At 34.6% G+C, this 27,042-nt stretch overlaps 1 protein-coding gene across 1 annotated transcript in view; it reads left to right on the plus strand.

Annotated features, from left to right (window-relative positions):
- The window catches only part of LOC149566108 (NAD(P)-binding Rossmann-fold superfamily protein), a 178,746-nt gene that overhangs the window by 76,629 nt on the left and 75,075 nt on the right, over nucleotides 1–27,042 (plus strand). The window contains exon 6 of the mRNA XM_089819539.1: nucleotides 17,682–17,775. Within this exon, the coding sequence (XP_089675665.1) occupies nucleotides 17,682–17,775 (94 nt within the window). The remainder of the gene's footprint in view (nucleotides 1–17,681; nucleotides 17,776–27,042) is intronic.

Here is a 27,042-nt window from a genome sequence, read left to right on the forward strand (position 1 = left end):
GGGGTGGTTCAAAATAATTTAATAGATCTGTGAAAAGTTGCCACCCCCTTCAGAATAGAAAATAATATCTGATTTTGTTTCCTCCTCGTTTCCCCCAAGATAATCTTTCTTTATCTTTGTAATGATGTAAATACCACAGTTAGTACTTGTGCGTTAAGAGTCTTAAGGAGGGTAGATAGATAAGGATGTTTTATTTCAAAAAGTAGTTGTAGATATTAGATATATCGGATCTACATAGATCTTTTGCAAAGGTGTGAATATTTGGTGTATAAATGTTAATGTTGTAAGGATCGTTTCTGCAAATGTATTTACACTGCCATTGTTATAAGTGTTTTCAAAATGCAAATCTCAATCTCTTATAAATATAAGAGTAGGGAGACATGTCTCTTGAAGAGACATGTCTCAATGATTAATCATTATTAGTTAATACATCAACAATATAAATCACAACATAACATATGTATTATATATAGTGTATATGTATTATATATATATCTAATATGATATATTTATAATATTATATATATAGTATAATTATAATATTATATATAATATATTATATCAACATTGTATGTTAAGATTAAATCAATTCGACTGTAGCTATAATCTTAACACTCCCTCTTAGTTAGGGAGGATTGATATAGAACACATTATGCTCTTAAATATATGAAGAGATATCATCTCAGTATGATATTCTTGGAATAGTATAATTAAGGATATCAATATAAATCTATCAACACACATAGACACATATATATATATATATATATATATATATATATTAACATATATTACAAATGGAATTTGCTTCAATTCACTATGAGGCTAAATTTCTCAACACTCCCTCTTTAGCAAAGAGAGAATTAAAGCAATTGAAATACAAGATTTGAACACCACCTTAAGTGTGGTCTATGATAGATTTAAGCTATGGTGTTCGACAAGATCTGGCACAAAGAACCATAACAAATTGGTTTTCATGGTGTCCGGCAAAATCTGGCCCGAAGAAACATGATGAGTTGGTTATCAAGGTGTCCGGAAAAATTCGGCCCAAAGAACCATGATTACACTTGCTCCAACATATTTTGGTGTTAGGAGATAGATCAACTATTGATAAGGTCGTCACCTTGCAATGGTTACCTTCTAGTTGATACGTTCGTTATCATGACTTCTAGCACTCTGGGACAACTTAATGAAGTCTGTCATGATAACAGGTCTACCATTTATAAGATCGTCACCTTACAATGGTTACCTTTTGTTTATATATGTCCATTAAAGTTCTTCATCTTTCATTACATAGCATATGTGAAATAGTAACCACCATGAACCCAATCAGAGGGTGGTAAAAAGACTTTCATCTTAATTTTCTCTCACAGAGAAGAATGCATTACAAGAAGTTTCACTTAGAACTTCTCTTCATAGAGAAGATATCATTCACAAAGGATTGCACCTCAAAAAAATTCTCCCTTTGAACAATGATCGTGGGAAGTCAAGTCCTCTAGTTACTTCCTCATAAGCTCTCTTCACCCAAGGATGCTTGTTGAACTCACTTTGAATCAGATATCAATCTTTTGATTTTCTAGTGATAAGTCAATACAACCTTATGATGTACTCAAGAGTAGGCCCATCAAAATCATGTAGTCACACACATGTATTCTAGACTCCCTCTGAGCATCAATCTTCTAATTTCATGCACTGCCTTCGAAGAAGTGTCTTACTCCCTCTTAATGGAGAAGGATACTCATAATCTCAATCATCAAAGATATTTGCTTTGAGAGCCTCACTTTATTCAGCCTGATCACAACTTCTTTTAGAGCTACTGTCATAAGATTGAGTTTGCACAGTTTTGGTAGCATGTGTACCAGCCTTCTTTTCCTGCAAGAACAGCCTCAGACATAAAGGAAAAGATCAAGGCAAATAACTCTTCTAGAATGTATAGAACTACAAATATGAGAGATACTACAAAGCGTAGATAAATGTAATATTCAAGGATAAGAATACGTATCTGCCCATGAGGTTCATGGAACATTTCCTTTCTAAGATGGTTCGAGTGGGAATGTAACATTGGTTAATTCCCCCTCCACAATGTAAAATTCTCACTCTTACATAGTTGACAATTTAAAAAATAAAAATAAAAATATAAAAAAATTTAGCCATAAGCATCATATGGGTATCTCCTCTTTGAACCAGCTACATCTAGTAGCCCATGTAGCAACTGAATTAGATCTGTCTTGACATTAAGAAGTTGAAATATCTTTCTGATTTCATTCATATCTCTTCCTATCTAATCAGATCCAAGAGTACTCTCGAAACTGTTCTCAAAGATGTGTAATATGTAGAATATGTAAAAGCTCTATCATATGTATATCTCTAGTTTGGATAACTAATACATGTGACTTTCTGATTGAATTTTACTCTCTTCATTTGAAGCCAGCAAGTGGAGTATCAGTTGCAAGCATTTCAAGTCATCACCAAAGTCTTCATTGATCTTCTGTTCAGTGTCTCCCATATATAAATTTTTGTCCACCATTATTTATTGGCTTAATTCTAGTTTATAATGTTGTGTGCTCCTTGAGACATTCTATGCCTCATCCCTCCTGATTGCAGAATTTAGGTACGCAGAAAGAGATGGTATTTTCTTTTATTTTCTTTGGAGAACCAAGCTTTTGGTGTTCAATTCAAACAACATCTAGGATATCTTTACTAATATAAGTACCATTCCATTTAGAACTATAATGTTCTCAATAGATTAAAGTAGGATCATTTTGTCATTGTTATAACTTGTAATAGAACTTTGGATACATCTTTGCTGAAGATTTATGTTTACCATATGTTTCAGATATGATATTAAGTTCTTAGACTATAGCTTTCAAACATGAAGATTTGGAACTAAAGACGAGGTCTGGGAGTAGGGGGCTTGCTCTTAAAACGGATCTCTCCTCTTTAAGAGTGGCCTTAGTTGACAATTTTATTCATATGAATATGTTTTATTTGATTAGATTCATTTATCACGTGTATTGACATAATACATTCATATCACTTGACTTCTTAATAGGATTCCTTGTCTTTTAATTCCTCATATTGATTTACCTCAAATTGCAATATTTGCAAATATCTTTCACAAGATAGTAATGGAAGACTGAGATCCTAGATAGCAATGGATGACCGAGATGCTACAGTGAGTATGAGATCACCAATGCTGTGATGAGTATGTAGATGATATGTCACTGACCTTAGATCAATTTATCCTTGACTATGTCAAATTCTACTCATGAAATGATCTGCATATGATATAATGCTTCCAAATTACAAGAGTGATCTGTATAAGACTCATAGGATGATCAAAAGAAGGGATGGAATTAGACCACCTGTGATCAATCATCGTAGGAACCATCTCTGAGAGAATTATATCGATTCCATTTAACAACCTTATCATTTAAAATTTACAGGTACAAAATCCCAATCTCCATTGTCTTACATATTGTCACCAAAGATGAACTTGACAATTTACATAGTGATGTCTCTTCATAGATTTAAAATAATGCTTTAACTCTCACAAAGTCAAATGCTACTTGTATTAGCATTGTGCAAATATAATCTATCTTGGGCTTTAGCAGTAAACAATTTGGATTTTATAAGACATCCTTGCCATGGAATGCATAGTTATTGACGAACTCTTTGGGAAGCCTATACTTAGAAGTTCACATATAATCTGCCATTTTGTGAAGAGTGATGTGTACTTTCAGAAGTAACTTGTAATACCCTTCACAGCTTGATCTGCAACCTGTATACCATATAATTGGCATAACGTCAGTGCAATTTTAACTGTAACTACCTGTGAATATGCAACAGTAACTAAACATTTGACTCAGGATTCTTCATTTCAAGCCCAAATATATTGTCTGCCTGAATAGAAAGGGTGGAGTTGAATCTTCATGGTTATAGTGGTTTAGTTTGAACTGTTTCTTCCTCTGTCTAAACTTCCCTTACAAAAGTTTCTTCTGTTCGTAAAGAAAAATTTCAATCTTGATTGCTATAAAATGATATCATCTGGGATTCAAATACAGTAATCTTAAAACAGAATCGATTGTACTCCTTGAATGATATTGCAAATAATTTGTTTGAACAATATAGGGGTGATAGAATGATAATAATCAAGCTTTTGTTTGTCAGATAAATTGTTTGCTATTTCAATACATTTGAAGCCTCACGATTAATAATTGGTACCTGTGAAAGAACTATCACATCTAATATGCAGTGAATATCTGGCTCCGCGATTAATTACTTGGACTATCGAAAGGAGGAATGTCATAGATCGAGGTGACCAATGTCTGATGTGGCACAGAGACTGTTGTGTTGGCTCCAAATGCCAGCAATGTATGATCAATGCCTGATGTGAAATCTCCATCAATGGTGTGCCTTGTTGACGAGTTTGGGGGGTGAACTCGACAGGTTTTATTTGAGTCTTCAATAAATAGGATGATCCGAAACTTCCTATGCATTCATTTATTGACTAAATGATTTCTAAATCAGATAAAGTATTTTTAAACTCTGCAATAGTTCTGGTTATACTCAATAGGATGGCAACTCCATGAATCTCATATATGAAGGTTATTTGAGCACTCATTCTTTCTTACATTTGTAGTTTGGCTCTGATACCATGTTAATATTGTAAGGATCGTTTCTGCAAATGTATTTACACTGCCATTGTTATAGGTGTTTTCCAAATGCAGATCCCAATCTCTTATAAATATAAGAGTAGGAGACATGTTTTATGAAGAGACATGTCTCTATGATTAATCATTATTAGTTAATATATTGACAATAGAAATCACAATATATATATATATATATATATATATATATATATATATATATATATATATATATATATATATAGTACAATTATAATATTATATATAATAAATTATATCAACATTGTATGTTAAGATTAAATCAATCCGATTGTAGCTATAATCTTTACAATAAATATGTCAATAGAAGACTCTAAAGGGCTCAATCGAATTGCTGATTTTGCCGTCCAGTGTCCATTGCTGCATACCTTTGACAACTATACACATTTGTAGTACCACTGTTGAGAGAATTAATACAAAATTAGCTTCTTGGAAGCGTTCTCTTTGTTTCACCCAGTGTATGTTGGTATTTATAAGCTATTATTAGAGTAAAGGAATCTTGGAATGCTTGCTATGGGATTCATGTATCTTCAAAAGTAGTGAGGTCTTTCTATTTTGTTACTATTATCTTACTTGGCTTAGATAAATGTAAATGATCTTGTTTACTTCGGTACTATTCATTTACAATACTTATTTATGTAAGATTGATTGATCGAGCATTTATTTTAGTTATCCTTCCATCCAAGCATGTACTGTTGATAATAACAGTGCAAAAGTAGACTATAGGTATAGAGTAAATCTCTAACTTTGTAAGCTCTTTACTTCCTATTATTTGCTTTCTATAACCCCCTTGGTTTCGTACTATGATATTTGCCCAACCTAGTTCAAGTGACCCATTGTCGAAACCAATATGCATGAAGAATTGTTGAATCTTCGCCCACCTTATTATAAATACAATCACCTCCTTATCCAACTTTCACTATTTTTTGCACGATCAAGATCCAATCTACAGGAGCTTGGGATCTATTGGCCGAACATTCAAGTCCGGTGACAATTGTTGCTCTGTTGGCAGTGCATGAAGCAAAATTCCATCAACAAGACTTAGATATGGCTCACATGGGGCTCCTTAGATTTTCTGAGGATGCAAATGGTCCCCTGACAAAGTATAGAAGACATCTTTTATAGCTCAATGAGTCTTGGTGGTTTCAAATGGGTTATCTTGCTTTTACAGATCACACTTATTCATGTGTACGATTCATGATGGTAGATCACAGTCTTTCCCGACAATCCTTCATCCCCTTCATTAACTACTTCTCTATTTCCTCCCTCCCTTTGGTCAGCCAGGCTTTGCTTTGTCTCACCATGCTCTCTACTCCTTCCTTTACACACCATTCCCCTGACCCCCTCCCCGCATTGTTGTTCGCTTTGACGACAGTGATCCCGACTTTTTTGCTCACCATCTTAGGTAGATTCTCCCCCCTCATCCCCTCTTCTCTACGTTGGGGTGTGTCACCTTTATGTTCTCTTCTCTGTACACTTCATTTTGGGATGCTGCCATGTCTTCCCTCATGCCTCCACCCAACTACCCCTTTCTAGGCCTAAGAATACTTATCCTATAAACAAGTGTATGATGAGGATTCTAAGGTCTCTCATCAAACCCTTTGGCCGACCTTCATATCCCATCACCCTCTTACACCTCCCTTCAATACTCTCACAGCCAACTCCTAAACCATAAGAAGTGCCTCCATATTTCCTAGTGTAAATGTTTCCTTTTTGCCTTCCTCTACTGTTTGCCCAAGCTCTTCTAGCATACCCTCTTCTCCAGTTGTACCTCTTCCCCCTTGTTCTTGATTACGGTGTGTTTGTTTTCCATACCTCTAAGATCTACTACTTACCTGACCAATAACCTTTCTAGGTTATGCCCCCTTCTCATTGTCACCTCTTCTCGTACACCATTATCAGGGAGGTGATCAAAACTATGCATTTTGGTAGGACTGTCAATGAGGGTTTTCCAGTTGAGTTCTTCAAACATGACATCATAGTTTTAGGGTCCTACTTGGCTTATTTCTTCAACTAGGTTGTTTGCACGCGTTCCCCCCTCTTGGTCACATCAAATCATTCATTTGATCCACAAGGCAAGTCCTACACCATATCCTAATAACTACATGACCATCATGGTTGGGAACACCTCCAAGTTTGTATGCCACAACTCTTCATATTCTTCTTTTGAAGGAGTCGGATCATCGTTATATTTGTGCCAAGAGGCATGCAATTTTTCGATAGGATTATTAGACCATGGATCACATCTTGATGCTCTAGAGCATTATTAAGGAGGTGCATCGTCATTCCTTGAAGGTGTGTTGTTTCTTTGTGGACTTCCGCAAAGCCTTTGCTTGTTCCTAGGATGACCCTCTTCAAAGACTTCATGATATTGGCATTTCCAAGATTCATGAGATTCTATTAGATGGTTTTGGGTCGTCTCAAGACTACGGTTAAGCAGGGTTAACTCTTGTTGCTTACCCTCTTTGATATCTACATTAACGAGCTTGAAAGCTATCTTCAAGATCACACTCTTCTCAGAGATGGTTTTCGATACTATTTTTAGGACACTCTATCCAAGATGACATTTATGGATACACTTATCAAAACTACTGTCCTCTATGGTTCAGTTGTGTGGGGTCTTTCTTTGCTAGAGTATGTTTGGGCTTTTGTTGAGTGGTTCAAATTCTCCTAATCTAGTGCATTATCTAGTGCAAGCTATCCATCCCATAGAACACTATAATTGCAAAGTTTAGGTCTCGTTCCTTCAGGATTAAGGCTATCTTCAATCTGGTTTGGTACCTTCACCGCCTTCGGGGTTTTGTTGATATCTCGAAAATTCATCACAGATACCTGTACCTAGCCTATTGCTCTTCAAAGCTTGTTGTTGCTTCCACTCTCCCTTTTGGTTGGGCTTGCGGTTCATTTGTTGAGACCTCTACCCTTCTTGGCTCTGTTGGGATTGAGATGAATTGCCTCCCCCATTCCAATACTCGTTTGATGCACCCCCTCATCTTATTTCTACCCACTGGGAGTTGAATAAGTGCACTAGATGTGATTGTTATAGGCAATTCATTTATACTATTTGCCATTTTGGTTAACCTCTACAGGGGCCTTCGCCCTATGACAACATGCATAACCCTAGACATGCAAAGAAGAAAGAGGAACACAAAGCAAGAGCAATTACATAATGGAGCTTACAATGAGATGAGAGAATGATTGAATGCATAAAATATTTTCAAAATAGGGATGAAAAGAAACAAATGTGTTTTTCAAGAGACAATCACTATTACACCACAGAGCAAGCAAGGATGTAAGTTCATGTTCCAGTTCAAGAGCTTCCACCAAACCTGAGCACGTCGACCATTGAGCATCCTATAGCAACATGTAGACAGAAAAATGATGATGCAATAAAAGTTGTGTCTTGTCAGGCACTTGGATTATTTTCATCACATATCATGTATTTGTAATCGAAATATTACATGGAGTGGAAAAATAAGATGTAATTGCATGTGATAGTATCACGTGCAAATTTGTAACAGGTAATCAAGTTGCAATCGCATTATACATGCAACTTTGAATAAGTCAAATTAGTTAGTTATAAGTTTGTTAGAGAATAAGTCAAGGTGGTTGAAGATTTCCTCTTTTCTCCACCTTTCTTTCTCCTATTTTCCTATATAAAGGAGGGAGCTCATTTTAAATAATCATCTTTTGGCAAGGCAAGAAAATTCTGTCAATTTATACGTGCACTCAGACTTTGTGCTTGGATGTAAATCTAAATTGCTATCAATAAAAGAAGCAACTTGCTTTCAAACTTTGTGTAGAATCAAGGTGTTATGCGACAACAGTTTCTAGATATTGATTGTGAGTTTTGGAGCTTTGATCAAGAGGGATTTGAATTTAATAGTGCACACTTTGAGCTGCCTATTGCATTCAAAGCCAATTTGAACTTTTGAAGACTTTGTGCTACAGGAGGACAAATTGTAATAAATAGTAATGGCTGTAATCACTTAGAGTTGAAGACTTTGGGCTTCAATTGTAAGTGGTGTTATTGAATTTGAGGGTATCCAGTAAGAGACTTTGTGCCTTACTGGTTATTCTACTTGGATCTTTATTCGAGACAAGTGCAGTAGACTTTGGGTTCTTGTTTTTGTTTCAGAAAATATAGAAAGTAAACTGCTGCCCTTGGTGTTGTTCTTACATCATTTCCAGGGTCGCCAGTATTATCTTAGCAATAAGACACTTTGTGTTAAGTTGAAAAGTTAGAGTTGTATGCAAATTATTCTTAAAAAAAGAGGAATTGATTAAGAGAACCATCCTTTTTGTACTTTCAGTTAAGTTCCTATTGAAGTAACCTACGGTAAGAAGGGAGCCTCCCTTATTGCTGAGAGGAGTGCCTAAAGTCACAATTTTGTAAGTCATAGTTAGTGACATACAAAATTTTTAGCTGACACTTCCTAGGTGTTAACAAGACAAGTATTCACCTTGATATCTAAGCACCTCTTGCCCTCCACTGGTCTAGTAGGATTTCCTCACTGACTTTTTAATTTTGTTATTTGATGTTTGTGGGCTTTGTATGTGCTCATTTTTGTTGCAACTTTGAAGCAATTTTTTTGGCATGAGCTTATTTTTTTGCAAGCTTTGTAGTGGTATAGATGATTCCTAAATTTGCTATTTGGGTTTACTAAAAATTATATTTTATTGGCTGATACTGGATAGTACATACAATGAAATAACTGTAATTTCAGCTTTGTGGTCTATTTTGTCATTTGTAATCTACTGAGATCAAGAATACTTAATTTATTTGGCGAGTGGCAAATGTAATCATGTATTGGTCTTTTGGGGGGCTTACACATGGGCATTTTGTAATCATGAGCTACAATTGAGTTCCATCTTGGGGGCCTTCATATATAGGTCTGTATTGTTTTAAACAATAGGACACAATGAGGGATGAAAGTGTAGTTGAATATCATGAATTGTGTTTCTACTTGATGAAATCTCACATTGAGTTGCATCCGAATCTCTAGTTGTTACATCTTGATTCATCGTGGGCCAGGTCTTAGATTGAGATCCTATGGTAAACGATGCTAAATCTTGCATCTCATTTACATTGGATCACATTTCAATTAGAGAGCCATTCATTATGGTTAAGGCTTTTGAATCTTAATAATGGTTGCTCCTATGGATGGGTTTAATTCATGGTTCAACATTGACATTGAGGTATGCAAGCAACTTCTAGATGCATTTTTCATTCCATCGTTAGGCTTGAGTTTTTTGCTATGGGTTTTCTAATTTTCAACTAATGATGGGTTTCTATCATTAAAATTTGGTACCTCATTAGGCCTAATTGTTGGGACCCATTTCTTATTTCTCATTTTTCTTAAATTGCACTTATGGGGGGTGTAACATTTTATCCTCTTGGTGATATTGCAGCTATTTGATGAGTTACTTAGGCTAATTAAGATATTTATTATTTAGTTACTCACTTTAGAAGCTAGTAATGACAGGTGTGTACCTTAACTTGAAGTACAAGTGCCACCATCTCATCAATTCTTGATTGATAGTAGTTAGGAGGTACCTTCTCTATTGAGCGAATGTCGCTTTTGTCTTGGTCAAGTTTAGTAATCTAATCCATTGACTAGAAGTTTAATAATAGATTTTTGATGAAGAGCAGTCCCTTACTAACACAAACACAACACACTAGAGAAATAAACAACAAATTGCAGGAACCAAATTATGCAAGAATAGGAACACTTGCTTTCTATTATCTTCAATGAAATGGCATTACAATATTTAAAAAATAACATGCTATAGCTACATGGGCATTTTTCGTTACAATTATCTACAAGTTAGAGCCCCATATGCACTTTCAGAACTTCCCTGGTGACTCCTATTTGTCTTCTTTAAAGTGGAAAGTTCTTACTGACCTAGAAGGTTCTCGAAATTTGTAATACCCCATTTGAGGACAGTCAACTTTATATTAGTTTCCCTTACATAGAAATGTGTTGAGATTATGCCCTAACAGGTTTTGGGCCTCATTGGATTAATTGAAGAGATTTCATGTTTCTCCTAAAGTAGCACAACTTCTGGAGGCCAGATCTCATGAATTATGTACTTGATTGGCTATTATAACCACTTTTCAGAAACTCCTTGAAGCACTCTATAACCTAGGATGGTAAAATGCTATTTGTTAGACCCGTTTCAGAGCCTTTAAGGCCTTCGAGACTGAGTTCAAAGTTTTTTCAAACACGCTGTCAAAATAGAAAATCCAATATTTTCAAAACCTAACTTGATCATGCCACAAAACTTTACCAACATGCTTATATATCAAAAATGATTCTCCAAGGAAGCAATTGAAACAATCCATGCTGAAATGAACAACTTGCTAGAAATAGTCAACGTACCAAAAATAGTGAATGTGCCAAAGATAGCCCTTATTGAAAAACTAGACAATATTATTTGGGTGATGCAAGATTGCTCTGACACCTTGGATGCTCCTACATCAGTTTCATGCTTAGGTTGAGTTAGTTAATCCGTTATTCGAAAATTAATTTCATGACCATTGGACATGTCTTATCCTTGAGTCATGAATTTAGCTAGCCTATTTAATTCAGTCATTTATTTGATTGATATGATCTTATTATTGATTTCTAGTCTTTTGAAATAGCTTGTGTTATTGCATATTGCATTATCGGTTTTGTACTTGTAGTTATGGCAACTTTCTTTGTACATCTATATTCAGGCTCTTGTGAATTGAACCTTAGCCTAAACTTGGGATGAACTGGACTTGGATCCTAGGGTTTTCCCTAGGGTATTGGTTGCTTAAGGATCAGAAAGTAATATTAAGTGGCTATTAACACCCCTTGTAAACCCTCGACTGCCTGGCCAACATTAGTCAAACTCATAAGGGAAATGATCCCTCGTAAATCCTCCATTGCTTCTCCAATATTAGTCAAACTCATAAGGGGAAAAAACCCCTATCAACTCAAAGGTAAACATCTCAAGACAGCCTCCTTGTCATTGAGATGCTTCCCAACAATCAGAATATGTTGAAAAGATGTTGCCTATGTTTACCTATTAGTATTTTCCAAAAAGTGTCGAGTGGCAAGCCTTGAATATCGAAATTTCTAGAAATATGGACAGGAAACAAAAACAATATTGGGTGAAAATTATTTGGACTTCAGTTCACCTACAAATCATACCATTCATTTTCATAGATACTACAACCTTGCTAGAGAATTCATTGGTTATCTTGCAAATAACACTTGCTGTCTCCATTTACGAGAGACTCCAATTCACTAGAATATGGCAAAGGATTTGCAGCATGGTGTTAGGATTAGAAGACAAAAATCTAATAGTCACATGCAAATATAGCCAATAATGCAAAGAAATAAAGCACACAAAAGATGAAAAGAAGACACAAATATTTAACATGGTTCACCCAATCTTGGGCAACGTTTACCAATCAAGGAGTCCAATCTTATTACCTAGCGAAGAGCAATTTGTAGTCTAATAAATTTTATATTATACTGCAGCTTATTTATAGCCCTTTGTTTACCAACATTTGTTAGTAGGTAAACCCTAATTTTTTTGACGAGTCAACCTAGGGAAATAGTTGAGGAGTCAATGCGAAAATGCTTGACAAGTTAAGCCCTTGTTTTTTGGGGGGCATTTCCCTGAACCCCATGACAAATGAAAAGTGTACAGTACTTGCTTGATTAGTCACCATAAACCAACACTTGGGGTCTCTCCATAGCTTAGCTTATTGGCTTTCTTGAAAAGCTCATGAAAAATCAGATTTGTAGGGAACTCAATCTTGTCGCGGGTTATAAATTTTTTTGTAACACATTGACCATTTTTAACATATTGCTATGGTTTGGCAAAGTGCAAGTAAATGGGGGGGATTATTTACGCTCTAATTTGGGCAACAATTCAGTGCCTACAATACAATATACAGAGGCTTTTTGTTTGGTAGTCCCAAACATTTACTAGAGGAATTCGATGGAGAGATTAATAAGTGACTCAAAGGGATTTAAGCAGTGGAGATCACAAGTCTCTACTCCTTGTTACAAGCCACCAGCAATACTGTTCTCGCTTATGGATACTCACGAACATTAGTAATGGTTCAGTGTTTACATGAAGAAACAACCTGCATCAAATGTAAGTATTGTAGTACTAGCTCCATTCATAAGCACTTTGTAACACACTCCTTGATGGTATGATAACAAAAGTAGAAGTTGGAGCTGATTGATTTGTAAAATCAATTTCATCTTAAAGCAGTTAAGCAAATCCAAGATGTGCGCCATAGATTTCCAATAGGAGATTGACAAAATTCCTATACTATCTTAAGAGATGTACATAGGTTAAGAAATATCCTGCAAAATCTGTTGGGTGGATATTTTGCAACCGACAGTTTTGGGTAAAAATCTAGTCGCAAAATAGGATGACCAGCCACAACATGTGAGACAGAGTCTCTCCTACCTTAAAGGGAAGGCTCCCCCTTCTCATTGTTCGTTAGATCAACTCAAGGTAAGCAAGAAGTCGAGAGATTTTATAAAATGGGTGTTACCAATATCCTTTCTTCTTATCTTTCAAGAAAGAATCCACTTACTCGTGGAGAGAGTAATGGGCAGGGTGAATCTCTAACTGCACTTCTATCAATAGTTGGAAATAGTGATACCGATAAACCTTCACTAACTCAAAGGCTAGTTGAAAATATACTAGTTTGGCTCTGAGTCTGGTTGTACTTCTATATGGAAAAGCTTTACAATTAGGGCACAAAGACTCCTAAAAGTAAAAGTAATTTAACTATTTTGCGAATTAAGAAAGAAGTATAAGCTTCAAATAAAACTTCTAGCTATATAATTCCACAATTGCTCCCAGTCAAAGCTTCGGCTCCGATTGCTTCTTAAATCACTATGTTCTATTATTGAACACACAATAATAACATGAATCAAAGACAATAGGCACAAATTATAGTCAAAGCTTCTAATTTGCTCTATCACAATTGCTTCCAGTCAAAGCTTCGAATTCAATTGCTTCTTTTATTCACTTTTCTTTTAAATTCATACTAGACAATCAAAGTTATGCTTGTACAATGTGGCAGAGCTTTCTTGCATACAACGAAAGATGATTTTTACAATAAGGGGGCACTCCTTTATATAGGCATAGGAGTTGAGAAAAAAGGTGGAGGAAAAAGTGGGAGCAACACAGCCAACTTTGACCTAGTCTAACTGCAAGAGAAAATATAGAGTTACATGCAACTGCACATGCAACTCGCATTACATCTTTTACATACACATGTACATGCAACTCGCATTACATGTAATTACATTTTTTCATGCAAATCGTCCGTCCTCTCCAACTACAAATATGAAAGAAGAAGAAAGAAGACGGAAGAGAAGGAAACAATCCTAGGGATTGTTCTAAAGAGCCTTGTACTTGATGATGCTATCCCGGATGATAACAGGATTGGGAGTTCCTGTACTTTGTACCGCTGCATTCACCTTGATAACCATGGTGTTGCGTCTTTTGATAACCTTTGACTTTGATGAATTGTCTGTTGTCATTTGAAAACTTGATGTGATCCAGCTTTTCTTGCTCAAGTTGTCGTGAATTCTCCTTTGTAGATTGACACATTCTGTTGACACTTTGAAAACCTTCTTGACGATGTTCGGATGTAAACTCAGAATAACTTTCCATCAACAACTTTAACTCTTTTTTTTTTTTTTTCTTTTTCGAAGTAAAGTGCTTGGTGCATGGGAATGCGTGCTGTTGAAAATTGCTGATTTTTAAAAAGTGACTTGGACTTTTGAGATGTCATTTGACGGAAAATGGTTTACATGTAAATGCGACATGTAACGGGAGATGAGGGTGAGTTGAGATGTGAATACGGATGGAGGATGCACTTTACATGAAAATGCGAATGGAGGATGAGGCACAAAGCATGGAAAGATGCGGAAACATGTATTTGCTCACGGAGGCGCAAATGCATATGGAGGAAGGGAAATGGAAAATGGAAAAGAGATAATGAACTTTATAGTCACTTTTCGTGAAAAGGGGAAGTCAAAGTACATGGAAGATGAAAATGACATCTTTTTGACTTTTCAAAAAATCACTTTTAATCAAAATCGGACCTTTGAGATGCAATTACATGTAAGGCATTTTGTGTAATCTTGTTGTGTGAATGGATGTGGAAAGTGAGATGAGTGAAAATGGAAGCGGAAAATGGGATTATATGCATGTGTGGATGGTGAATGAGATGTCGGATGCGATGCGAAGTGTTGTGACATGGTAGATGGAAGTGAAACATAATGATGCTTTTGCATGAAGTGAAGCAACAAGAAGTTCTTGGGAAATAACTTGCAACTTCTCCAAAGTGGAGAAAATCGACAAGCAAATACAAAACACAAAAAACACAAAATAAAAATGTACCTTCAGAGGGTGACTCAAACATGTCAAGATGCAATGCACTTCAACACACAGATTCGAATTTGGAAATTGGGGATAAACCAAAAACAAGAAAGTGAACAATTTCTTCATTTTTAAAGAAAAACTGCACTTTCCATGTCATTGATTTTAACAAGTGGCAATCATCAAGCAATAATGTGCATGAAAATAGCAAGATAAGCATGAATTGATGAGCAAGTTTGAAAATGTCCACTTACTTAGAGGTTAAAGAGCCAAAATAGCAAGAATCATAGAATTTGAAGGCTAGATCTCTTCAAAATCCGAATTCTCAAACAATAATTTTACTTTTTCCGTACTTGCATTCAACAAATATAAATGAGCAATGAAGGGTCGGATTTGACATGAAAATGCCAAATACATGGTCTCCAAAGGCAATAGCATGCATTAAAACTCAAAAACAACCCCTCTTGATCCAAATGTATGGGCTGAAAAGTAATTTTTAAAGCTTTTTGAACAAAAAGTTGACTTTTTAATGCAAAAATATGGGCCGTTTTTGCAAAAACGTGGCAAAAAAAGGCATGTTTTTGAGTCATTTTTGATTTGGGAATGCAAAAACAACTTCCCCAAATGTATATACATGGATCAAAATGCAAAAACGTGACTCCAAAATGCAAAAAAGTGGATAAAAACCCCAATTTTCTGGGCGTTTTTAGCAAAAACGTGATTCATACAAGCCATGAAATGAATTCGTTTTTGGCTTCTAAGTGCAAAAATGTGAGCCAAGATGTATTGCAAATGATTGGAAATGCCAAAACTCCTCTTTTCCTTGCAAAAACGTGATTTAAATCACTCAAAATGGATTTATTTGAAGATTTTTCCAAAAACGTGCCCTTGGAAGGAGTTTGAAAAATTGTTTTTTAGCAAGATAATCCATTTTCAATGTTGGAAAATCTATGGCTAAGCGAAAACGCCTCCAATAGAAGAAATCTCATGCAAATCCATTGAGAAAATCTCTACTTATGATAAAAATCGGGTTCTTGGAGGGCAAAAACATTTTCTTCAAAATCAGACTTTCTGAATGTTATTGCATATATTAAGACATGTTTTTGATCAAAATTGGACCTTTTTGGGTCACTTGCATGTTTTAAAATATGTATCGCATCAAACTTGCACCTTTTGGGTGCTATTGCATGTTTTAAAATATGCACATAAGCAAAATCAGACCTTTTGGTGGAGGATGCATGTTTTTAAAATACATCTCACTTTTTAGATGTAAAAGCTTAAAAACTTCATTTTTGATGCAGTAGCATCAAAGAGGTCCCCTTATGATAGACTTTTGATGTAATGACATAAAAAAAGTCCACCAAAGTGAACTTTATATGCAGTGACATGTAAAATGTCCACTTTTGATGGATTTTACATGTAATTGCATATAAAATGTCCATTTTTGAAGACTTTAAGTCATTTAATTCACTTAAAAATATAACAATGTAACAAAATAGGCCATAAACAATATTTATCTATCATATTTAAAAATATAACATATAAACATCATTTAAAAAGTAACATTTAAATAAACATTTGATTTAAAAACCAAAAATTAAATTGGAACTATATAGGTATATAGTTACTTTAAGTGTAAAATTAAAAAGTAACTCAACTTAAAATTATAACATAAAGTGCACTATAATCACTTTAAGTTAAAAATTTAAAGTTAAAGTAACTTAAAAACATAATAAAAAGTGAATATAAGTTATATTTATTAAAAAGTGAAAATCAAATTAAAAATATAAAATCATATTTTTAATTTGTGATGTTGCACCAAAAAGGTCCACTTTTGAAGCATTGAAACGGGCATATCTCTTGATTGACAACTCCAATTGAGCTCCAGGTTAGACCAAATCGAAAGAAAAAACAAAAGGCATGACATGAGCAAAACCAAAGGACTCAAAACCAACAAACGCAAACTCAAAAGCAAAGAAAAGGATGATGGAGGCTTCAAAAATCAAGCAAAGGCTCGACAGAAAGCAAAACGAAAAAGACTTGACGAAGGCCTTTAGTAAAATGATTTGATATACAAATTGAAATGGATTGATCGATCAACATTAAGCAATTGAATATCAAATTCAAGCTTAGAAAAATGCGAAACTATCTTGAAAAAGTTTTGTTCTGTTGCCAACATTTTGAGGTGACAAAATGCAGGACAACAAAATCTAAGTTGATTTTTCTTGTTTAATATGAAATGTAAGGTGGCTTTTTATAGTTTGCATGGTCTGTATTTCTTATCTGTTTCATATATTATGAAAGCCATGCTTTTTTAATTAGATGCATAAAATTTTGAGTGTATAATAGTATTAGACAGTGGCTGTGGCTTTAACTTTGTAGTAGTTATTTTGCATTGTTAATGTTTCTTATTGCATTTAAAAAATCTGTGATACAGTTATATCCAGAATTACTATGAACATTTTCATTTTAATTCAAATTATACCTCCAGCATAGCTTTCTACTCAAACTTTGGTTGATAGAAGTCAGAATTTTTGCACCCTAATGCTTTTGGTCATTTGGTGTACTTTACCTAATCAGTTTCAGTAATATTGGTAGATATCATGCGTTGGTGGCTTTGGATCAAATGAAGCTATGTTTAAAATAAATGGAAGGGCAAATATCCAAGCAATTCAAGAAGCTTCTGAATCTGGTATGCTTTATCTTCTTAGCCATACAAATAATATTCAAGTACATCTCAATTCATACAACTGAGCTGCTTTTTGCTTTTGTGGCTAGTTCCAGATATGTTGTTGCATCTTTTATTTCTTAGATTTATATTATTATTGTCTACAAGTTTGTATTAGCTGTAAATCTGTTATGTTTAGCCTCACTTTTCACTTTTCAATGAAAAGCTGCTTAATGCTTGTAATTTCCTTCAAATTATATGTGGTTTCATATGTTAATTTATGAAAACCATTGCTCTGTTGAGAGCCAAGGTCAAACCACATTTATTATATCTAGTCAATTGTATCTTGATCTCAAGCACTGCGGAAACAAAAAATTTGGGCATGCTAATATTTTTGTCAGAAATTTACTGAAGGTAATAGCATGAAGAAAGTAAACTAATATCTACATTTGACCAAAGTTGGTCAATGAGACTTGAAAGTGCACAGTTAGGATTGGAAAGGGCTAGGATAGAACCATATTGGAATGTAAACAAATAGTGATTTTTTTGCTAATATGGGTAAACCGGAAGTATTTAAATCCTAAATCACGTGACCTAAATACAGATACAATTTTTTTTTCTTCACAAATATCATGTGAGGGAAGGATCTTGTTTTTGGTAAAACAGAAATTAAATTAAAATGATATTTGTAGCTTTCTACAAAAAGCCATAACCATTTGTTGGTAGAGGTTGATCAAGCATACCAAAAAGAAAATAGCTTTGAATATCAAAAGATCTTGACAGATTTACATAGGAATTACAAGGATTATATCGGATAAACACAGAAGTATTAAGAAAAGGAGATTGATACACTGGAAAACAGTAAAATATCTACTTGTAAAAAGAAGGATAGACAAGCCGGAAAGACATATCCACCATATTTCCTCCATTACTTTGTTTGGCTCATTTGTTCAGTGAGTTTATCTCTAGCTGAAGTAGATACCCTTGTAGTCAACTTGAAGAGTCTGTTTCGAGAGTCATGGTTTTTCAATTGGGTAATGTTGCCAGCCATAGCTTTCTTTCTGCCAGCCAGCTTGTTCGCCTTTTCTTTTTCCAGAGGTTAAAATAGTCTCAACAGCCTCAGTTTGGTTTACCGAATTACTGTGACAAAAAACAATAGTTGAGACAGGCTAGAAGCCTTTTCATTGCTTTTTTGAGGTTGGCATATATACATTTAGACTTTGGGTGCAGGAGGTTGGTAGGTTTGCTATCATCTTCATGAGGTTTCCATATGTATCTTTATCTTTGTTTTGGGAATATGTACCTTGAGAAAATACAAGTGGGAAGTCTAAAGTTGGAGAGATTTAGATGCAGCTGCTTCATAGAAAACTTTCTGGGGTTTCAGGAATTACGAGTTTGGGGAAATGGCTGGTGTATTGGGATAACAAGAGGTGCAACATAATTTCTCAGCCCAGCTTGATGGGAAGGAGGAGATTTACCTTTGTTGATTTATAAGGATCAGTGCAAATGTAATGGCTCTGCTTGTAAAGCATGTGTTTTCCAAGTGCAGATCTGAATGCATAAATAGGAGTAAAAGAGACTTGTCTTAATCAATATTGGCTATTTCAAGTTAATTGCCATTAGACAACAACAATATAAACACGCACGCACGCACGCGCACACACGCACACACACACACACACACACACATATATAATCAAGTGTAATAATGTTTAACCAATAACCATAGAGGGATAGTCTCTAGATCAATTCAAACTGACTGGAGCTACAACATCAACACTCCCTCTTAGCTAGGGAGGATAAACACATGGTTGGATATTACCTCAATGTAATATCAAGTTGGCATGATTAAGGATATCTTTGATCAGAAGATGCTCACAATTTAGATATGATTTCATGATATCAGGAGTAATGGCCTTAGAATATCAAGTCACGTGATATTCACCAGTACTCAAAAAATGTCCATAGATAATGTATCCTCTATAATTCTTACCATAGAAACATTCATGGTATGTTTAAGGAACTTAATCCACCATGCAGGTTATCATCTATTATGATTTGCCTAGACATCATAAGATGTCCATCACTATAGGAGGCCATGGTCTATTTAAGGAACTTACTCCACCATGCAATTCATAGTCTATCATGATTTGCTTAGACATCATAAGATGTCCACCATAATAGAAGATAATGTTATTGTAAGATTGTCACCTTTCAATAACTTCTACAAATACAAGTGATATTCATTTGAAAGTCGTCACTTCCTCATGATGTACACAGGGGGCAGACCCATTAAAATCTTCTAGTCACACACATGGATTTTCATACTCCCTCTAAATATCAATCTTCTGAGCTCCTCATCCAATGTTGCCTTTGATGACGTGTCAGACTCCCTTTGAATCTAATTTCAATCTTCCTTTTCCTACAAAGTGGAAAGAAAGGAAAAGATCAAGGCAAATATCTCTTATAGAGCATATAGAAATACAAATAAGAGATTAACTGAAAAAAGTAAATAAAGTTAGTTAAGAAGATATAATAATCAAAAAATACTAATCTCACTCAGTATCCTTGATGCAAATTGCTCCAATGAGAGTCCATATGTCCATTTAGTTCCTGTACTTGAACCTCTAGTATTGCAATCAATGGTTGAGTGTAAGTTGTATACTTCGATGAATACAATACCCATGGAATTGTATAATCTTCCAATCAAGGTTCATTATTTTCCCTCTTATTGCCATTTTTAGTAAAATACTCCCCTTCATTGATTGCTTATATTTATTTATGTGTTTATCTATATCATATATATATCCTCAATATAAGACCACGTGGAGCATATATCCTCTAATTGATTATTAGACGCTGCCAGTTTTGTTCGACTTCCTTGTTGCTTGAATTCATATAAATTGAAAATATATAAATCGATATTTCACTGGAATCCTTCGTTATTGGTTTTGTCTGGATGGATGTTGATCCGAATGTTCAATCTCTTCTTATATTCATAGCCTAGCTTTGATACCATGTTGATATATGAGAATCGGTGAAAATGTAATGGCATTGCTTGTAAAGTATGTGTTTTTCAAGTGCAGATCTGAATGTATGTATATAGGAGTAGAAGAAACATGTCTCTATGTTAGTCAATATTGGTTATTGTAAGTTAATTGCCATTAGATGGTGACAACAACAACAACTATATATATATATATATATATATATATATAGTCTAATTGACGATTAATCAAATGAATAGTCTTTAACCAAATATAATCATAGAGGGATTGTCCCTAGATCAATTCAATCCGACTGAAGCTACAACATCAATAATCTTGCAAAGGGGAATTGTGCAAAGCCCTTGGTTTATTTGGAGTAGTGAAAGCAACAAACGATGGAGGATATGTAATGTTCCACTGGTGGGGTTGGGAAAGCTCCCTAAAGTTAAGCACTTGAGTAGGCTTTGGTATGATCATCTCCAATCCTGCAGGGATGGAAGCCAATGGATACATTAGTATGATTTCTTGGGTAAATAAGATTTCTTGATGTTTGGAAAAGGATAGAAGATGAGACAAAATTGTTGTGGTTTCTTCCTTGTCAACGTTGATGAGCCATTTTTTTCACCGGAATATGGAGACCAGTCCACTCTGCAATCTTCCTACATGTACACCTAAGATAGGTCATAGAAGATCTTGCAACCATCTTCTCTACTTGTGTCTGAGGCTTAGCCTTAGTGACATCCACATCCTTATCCTCATCCTTAGATTCCTCACTCTCAGCCTCAAGATCCTTCAATGGGCCTCCTTGCACTTTAGCCTCCTCTAGCATCGGTACTGCCTCTGCCTCTTGATCTGCCTGATCTACCCATTCCTAGCCTTCATCATCATCAACCCCTACACTTTCCTCTAATCTCTTATTTCATCTCTTTCTTATGTTTGAGAATAGAAGAATGTTGCCTTCTGTGTTTGAGCAAAACCTAAAAACTCAAAAAATCAAAGCAAAACAATTAAAAAATGTGTTTTTCCACTCTATAAAGCCTCCCTGCCACAACCGATTCTTGGGTTCGGGACTCTGTGAGTCAATCCAAACTCGGGATTTGAATTCAATTTTGTAGACTTCAAGCTGCCTATTGCATTCAGAGTCAATTTGAACTTTTGAAGACTTTGTGCTAGATGAGGACAAATTGTGATAAATAGTACTTGCTGCAATTACTCAGAGCTGAAGACTTTGGGCTTCTGTTATAAGTGTTTTAAAAAATAATTAAGTTTGAGTATTCAAAGAGATTGTGTCTTATTGGATACTCTACTTGAATCTTAAGTCGAGATAGTTGCAGGAGACTTTGGGTTCCTATACTTATTTCACAAAATATTAAAAGTAAATTGTTGCCGCTAGTGTCGTTCTTATGTCAATTCTAGGGTCACTAGTATTATCATAGCAATGAGGCACTTTTTGTTAAGTTGAAAAGTTGTAGTTGCATGCAAATTATTCCTGAAAAAAATAGGATTCGATCAAGAGAACTGCACTTTTGTAATTTCAGTTGATTTCTTGTTGAAGCCACCTACAATAAGAAGGCAGCCTCCCCTATTGTTGAGAGGAGAGATTTATCTCACTACACTGTTGCCTAAAGTTACCATTTTGTAAGTTGTCTTAGTGACTTACAATTTTTTTGCCAACATGGACACAAATTCAATATTTCATGTACCTACGATAAGAAGGGAGCCTCCCCCATTGTGGAGAGGAGAGATTTATCTCACTACACCATTGCCTAAAGTTACCATTTTGTAAGTTGTAGTCTTAGTGACTTACAAAATTTTTAGCCAACATGGACACAAATTGAAATCATTTCATGTTTTTACTCCTCTAATTTTGCTCATTCTCTCCCATTTCCTTCTTGGAACAATCAACAAACTTTCATGGTTTCACACTCAGTTTACTTCCCTTTGTATCCTCCAAGTTGACTGATTAAGCATTCTCAACAGTTTGGAACATAAAATATAATGTTAAAGTATATGTCACATATTTCTAATTTCTTATACTTGTTACCAAAATCTTGACAAGGCTTGATTTTGGTATAACCAAAAAGTTTTTAAAGTAAAATATATAATATTGTTGCAGGAGAAAATAGGATGATATGCTATAGGAGACACATTATGCTGCAGGAAGCTGCGCTCAGTCGGAGATACAAATATGCTGCTACAGGACAGTGTGAAGAGACTAGAAATACACGCCGGAGGAATATGCAACTTTAAAGAGTGAATAAAAGTAATGACCATTGTCATTAAATGTTGTTTCTACAAGAAATCCAAAGTTATATGCTGCTACAGGAAGTAAATGAAAAATCTGTACTTTGTTAATGTGCAATTTTACTAGTTTCTGATTTTTGACTATTACAACTACTTTGAATGCATGGTACAGTCCTATATGCATAGATGATTATGGGACATACTTAAAATGAAAGAAATCTGAATATACTTTCATTTAAATCAAGTTTGAGACATTTTCATGAAGAAATTGAAGAGTTGTGTCCATTTTAGTGAGTACTCCTTGCCAAGAAAAATTTCCACAATTGGTAGCCAGAAGAGAAAATTTTATTATGGCTACACATGGACTGATATGACCCTATAAATTGGCAAGGAGTAAGATATTGATTTTATTAACAAATTATGTTCTTACCAACGAAGTTTATTTTGCCATTACAGTGCTCCTATAGTTCATTTTTTGGGAACTGACCCTTTAAAATAGGTGCTGAAGCATATATTTGAATTGTTGAATAGATGATTTCTAACATCACCAGATCTACAAAATGAAAAAGTACGTTGTAATTTAAGGATTATTAACTAATAAATCTTATAAATCAATTAATAATTGTTAAACTCTTTCAATGGAAACAATTAATAATGTTTTCCAAAGCGGATAAGGGTGACTTTATGAGTTCAAAGACTTCTTCTCAAGAGGTTGAATTAGTTTGCAGACATGAGGAGAGCATATAGGGATGGTTGAGATTATTTAGGGTCGAATTTGACTTTCTCCTAAGATTTGGAAGGCGTTTATGATGAGTTGGAGCATTATTAGGTGTAGTTTTGGTGAGTCATATGGTTGTTTATGATTGGGAAAGACTTTTTCATGCATATGACTTCATTTTAAGTGAGTGGAGAGGCCTATTTTTGGGGCCATTTTCTTGCATTCGACCCTAGTTTGTTGAAAAGTCGTATTTAGTGAGTTTTTTTCTCACTTTGTCATCAGTTCATGCTTTTGAGAGAGAAGACACTTATGGCCCGTTTGGTTGTAGGCATAGGAATTGAAGATTAGAATTGAAAATGGGAATGGGGAATGGGAATGGAAAATATGTATTCTAGTCCCGTTTGGTTCACTTGGAATTTGATTGGGAATATGTTAATCCCTTGTTTGATTGTACAAAATTGGAACTGGAATAAGGTTAAGTTTATATTTTTTTAATTTTATTTGTTTTAATTTATTATTATTTTTGGTTAATTTTTTCAATTATTGTAAAGAAGTTAATTTATTTTTATTTTTGTTTCATTCATTGAAGTTAATGAGGAATTTAGATTATTTCAACTCTTTTTAAACAAATATATAACATCATGAAAATGTTATACACAATAAATAATCGTGAAACTAGTAAAATATATTTATCATTTATATACAAAATCATAAAAAAATAGTCTCCACGATCATAATTAAGTTCAAAACAACAAAATGGACATGTCATTACTAAAATTTGTCCACCATCAGGTATACAAAGTCATAATAAAATTTACATTTCCAATATTTGTCTTTTAACCATATTTACGCATTTGGTCCCAAACCACCATAATCAATACTGTGATTATAACAATTAGAACGCAAATAGCACATTGTTCAAACATGATTTCGACTTTCACCATGGAAGCAATCTCCCTGGCAACAATCTCTCAAACTTTACACAGCTTGCAACTGTTCCTTTCATCTTCTGTATAGTTAGATGCAGTTGGCATAGATGGGCCATAATCGACCCACCAAAAGAAATTGTAGCCATTGTCTTCTTGCATTCCAAAACTACATAAGTGCTTGCCACAATAATTTATTACATAAAAAATAAACATTAAAAAAACTAGTAAGAACCTTTCAACTATTTGGACAACATAAAAATTTACACCCAGGATTACGCTCTATGCGTCAGTTCTTCATTAATATAGTGCCAATGCCACAAAAATAGTCACACAATGACAAAGTATCGAAAGGCATTAACCCTATATAAATAATGAACAAATATAATGAGAACAAATGAACCAAGAGCAAATAAATTCTAACATTCATTATCAAACTTGCATAAGCAATATGCACCTTCTAAATGAAACTACACTTCAAAAGGTTTGTGTAATTTATCTATGACTACACAAATAATCGACAAGTCACAAGTGTTCACAAACTGTAAAAGGGAAGGTAATGAATAATTATAAATTATAAACAATTTATTCCTTCTGCTCAATGCAAACATAACTCTAAAGCATGTTAGAAGCATGCACTTGAAAATAACTAATTATAATTCATGTCTAAGAAAAATTTAAAAATAAAGAATGGATGATTGAATAGTGTAGACAAAGAAAACAATACATCTAGAGCAATATTGCCATTTAGAATTATGGTCAAAATTGCATTGATCTGGAAAGTGTATGTAGAATATGAAAATTTTGTAAAATCAGGACACTATATACAAGATAGGAAGTAAAACTAAAACCAAAACCAAAACCAACTTCTCTTCTCAGTTTTCACTGATGGTATGTGATGCAGCAGATTGTGTCAAGAATGAAAAGATAGTGTGGACCATGTAGACAATATTCTTCTCTAGCTAGTATCCATTGTATCTTTAATTAATGAAAGCAAACTCCCTCTCTCTCCTTATAAGTTTTAACTCTTTGACGATGTGGTGTAGTGGGGCAGAGTTTTTCAATAATGGGGAAATATTCTGAAGGGTGTAGAGAATGCCCTTCTTGCACTGGTATCCATTATATCTTCACCTGGGCACCCCGACAAGAACTCCACTCCATGGAACTCAAATTAAACCTCAACAGATTTGTGCTTCCTCTAAGCATAAACCAAATTCCATCCCTGCCATCTGATACAACTAAAAAATCTGTACCGTCTGATGAGTACACAGCAGCTTCCAACAAATCTAGGGCAGACTTAGAGATTATAGACCAACTCTTACAATTTGATCTCAAATCCAATTCCCACAGCCCCAGCAAACTGTGCTTTATCACAGGTAATTCATTTGATAATGCTAATTATGTAACACATTAACAATTGCATTTTGTACAGGGAGATAAAATATTAATCAAGCAATCAAACCACTAAGCAAGATCATACAAACAATACAAACAGCAGATTTAATGGATTTCTTTTACACATTTCATATATATGTATACTTCTATATGGAAGAAATTAAGGTAAACAAAGTGTATTTTTCATCCATTTCAGGAATTTGAATGAATTGTACATAGAATTTTAGTATTCTTTTGAAAAAAATCCCCAATAGTTAATCTTAAATGACATTTTAAGTCACCAGAGTTACAAATCTGGCTTCAAAAGGATTGTAAGTTAATTGATAGTCTCAAAAAGTTTGTAAGTTCATAAAGATTGTAATATATCACATAGCTCCTTCAAACTTATATCTAACATACTCTTCCATCTCCTTTTCAGTCATCTCTACGAACCCCTAGGATTTTGTAGGTTCTGAGGTAAAAAAGTCCTATGCCACAATCAAAGTCGCCCTACTAATTCCAGGCATGGTCTTGAGGGCAGGATATGCACTTGATATATCTTGCTTGACTTCCCTTTTTTCAAGATTGATATTGCGAGCCTTAGTCATGCCCCGATCTATGTTTTGGATACTTTCACATATGATATTCAATGAAGCAGCCATGCTTGGCTTCCTCCTCTTTGGTCTTCTTGCTGATGGCGTAGATGGATTTTGTCTAACGGATGTGGTGGAATTGTTTGGATGAAGGATCTCTTCATCAAATTTAGGAGTACCATCCATGGGCGTATTGAAGCCCCCATCACTGTCAAGATCAACAACCTCTTCGAATAGATGCCCATCTTCGGTCTTTGGAGCTGTTGCTGCTCCATTTCCATCAGCTACGTCGTTCCCAACAATGATTGCTAAATCATTGAAATAGGTGAACGGCTGCCTTTTGTTGACTCTAGCATTTTTGAAATCTTTTCTCTACATGATGGCAAGATTTAGGAATTAGATGACTTTCGTTTCAATTAATTAAGATATACTTTACTTACATAAAAATA

The sequence above is a fragment of the Cupressus sempervirens genome, chromosome 3, assembly GCF_028749045.1.
Source record: "Cupressus sempervirens isolate cs-2001-9-10 chromosome 3, ASM2874904v1, whole genome shotgun sequence".
In the NCBI taxonomy this organism is placed as follows: Eukaryota; Viridiplantae; Streptophyta; class Pinopsida; order Cupressales; family Cupressaceae; genus Cupressus; species Cupressus sempervirens.